Here is a 1942-nt window from a genome sequence, read left to right as displayed (position 1 = left end):
TGGGGGGGGGGGACGTGTGGGGGGGGGGGGGGGGGAGGTCCTGGAATCTCAAAATCCACCCCAAAATCCCCTAAACTTCCCCAAGACACCCAAAACCCACTCCAGCACCCTCAAAACCCACACAAGAACCCCCAAAATTGCCAAAACCCGCCGCAAGACCCCCAAAATCCCCTAAACCCACCCCAGCACCCTAAAACCCCCCTTTACTGGAGCCCTCAGACCCCAGATACACCGCAAGACCCCCAAAATCCCCTTTTTTTCTCTCCTGCCACCCCAAAAATCCCATTTATCCTCCTCCCCCCCCCCCAAACTCCCCCCGTTCCCCGTCCCCGGGGTCCCGGGAGGGTTTTTGGGGACGCCCCGGGTTTGGGGTGGCCCTGTCCCAGGCAGTGCTCCTTGCCGTGGTTCAGCCAGTGCCCCGTGCGCCCCGTCCGGATAATTCGCTGTAATTGGTTGGTTTTCACCCAAATTATCTCGTCCACGCGCTCGTTTTGGGGTGAATCCCCAAGGATTTGAGGGAGTTCCCAATTGATTTGGGGTGAATCCTAATGGATTTGGGGAGGATCACAATGGGTTTTGGGGGTCACGATGGGTTTGGGGTGAATCCCCAAGGATTTGAGGGAGTTCCCAATTGATTTGGGGTGAATCCTAATGGATTTGGGGAGGATCACAATGGGTTTTGGGGGTCACGATGGGTTTGGGGTGAATCCCCAAGGATTTGAGGGAGTTCCCAATTGATTTGGGGTGAATCCTAATGGATTTGGGGAGGATCACAATGGGTTTTGGGGGTCACGATGGGTTTGGGGTGAATCCCCAAGGATTTGAGGGAGTTCCCAATTGATTTGGGGTGAATCCTAATGGATTTGGGGAGGATCACAATGGGTTTTGGGGGTCACGATGGGTTTGGGGTGAATCCCCAAGGATTTGAGGGAGTTCCCAATTGATTTGGGGTGAATCCTAATGGATTTGGGGAGGATCACAATGGGTTTTGGGGGTCACGATGGGTTTGGGGTGAATCCCCAAGGATTTGAGGGAGTTCCCAATTGATTTGGGGTGAATCCTAATGGATTTGGGGAGGATCACAATGGGTTTTGGGGGTCACGATGGGTTTGGGGTGAATCCCCAAGGATTTGAGGGAGTTCCCAATTGATTTGGGGTGAATCCTAATGGATTTGGGGAGGATCACAATGGGTTTTGGGGGTCACGATGGGTTTGGGGTGAATCCCCAAGGATTTGAGGGAGTTCCCAATTGATTTGGGGTGAATCCTAATGGATTTGGGGAGGATCACAATGGGTTTTGGGGGTCACGATGGGTTTGGGGTGAATCCCCAAGGATTTGAGGGAGTTCCCAATTGATTTGGGGTGAATCCTAATGGATTTGGGGAGGATCACAATGGGTTTTGGGGGTCACGATGGGTTTGGGGTGAATCCCCAAGGATTTGAGGGAGTTCCCAATTGATTTGGGGTGAATCCTAATGGATTTGGGGAGGATCACAATGGGTTTTGGGGGTCACGATGGGTTTGGGGTGAATCCCGATGGGTTTGGGGTGAATCCCCAAGGATTTGGGGTGAGGCCCGATGGATCTGGGCTCCCCCCTCACCTGCCGGTGACCCAGAGGAAGAGGAAGCCCTCGTCCTGCAGCACGGGGATGTTGAGGCGCCGCATTTCGTCGTCCGTCAGGGTCCCGTAGGGCAGCTCCATGTGGATGTCCCAGGGCGGGTCCGCCATGACCACGGCGAACTTGCCCAGGATGGACACGTCCAGGTAGCGGATGTCACAGCAGATCCACTGGGAAACGGGGGGAAAACCGGGGAGAAACGGGGGCGATCCGGTCAAAAATGGTAAAATCGCCTCAGAAAATGCTAAAATCGCCTCAGAAAATGCTAAAATCGCCTCAGGAAATGGCGGGAAACGCCCCCGGAACTGGCGGGGGACGGGACG

At 54.7% G+C, this 1942-nt stretch overlaps 1 protein-coding gene across 1 annotated transcript in view; it reads right to left on the bottom strand.

Annotated features, from left to right (window-relative positions):
• The window catches only part of METTL3 (methyltransferase like 3), an 8533-nt gene that overhangs the window by 2418 nt on the left and 4173 nt on the right, over positions 1-1942 (bottom strand). Inside the window, 2 exon segments of the mRNA XM_017738703.1 lie at positions 360-490; positions 1552-1789. Coding sequence (XP_017594192.1) covers positions 360-490; positions 1552-1789 — 369 coding nt within the window.

This window comes from Corvus brachyrhynchos, unplaced genomic scaffold (genome assembly GCF_000691975.1).
Source record: "Corvus brachyrhynchos isolate BGI_N302 unplaced genomic scaffold, ASM69197v1 scaffold1047, whole genome shotgun sequence".
Lineage (NCBI taxonomy): Eukaryota > Metazoa > Chordata > Aves > Passeriformes > Corvidae > Corvus > Corvus brachyrhynchos.
Note: the sequence above shows the minus strand (reverse complement) of the source record. Positions and strands in the feature narration are given on the sequence as shown.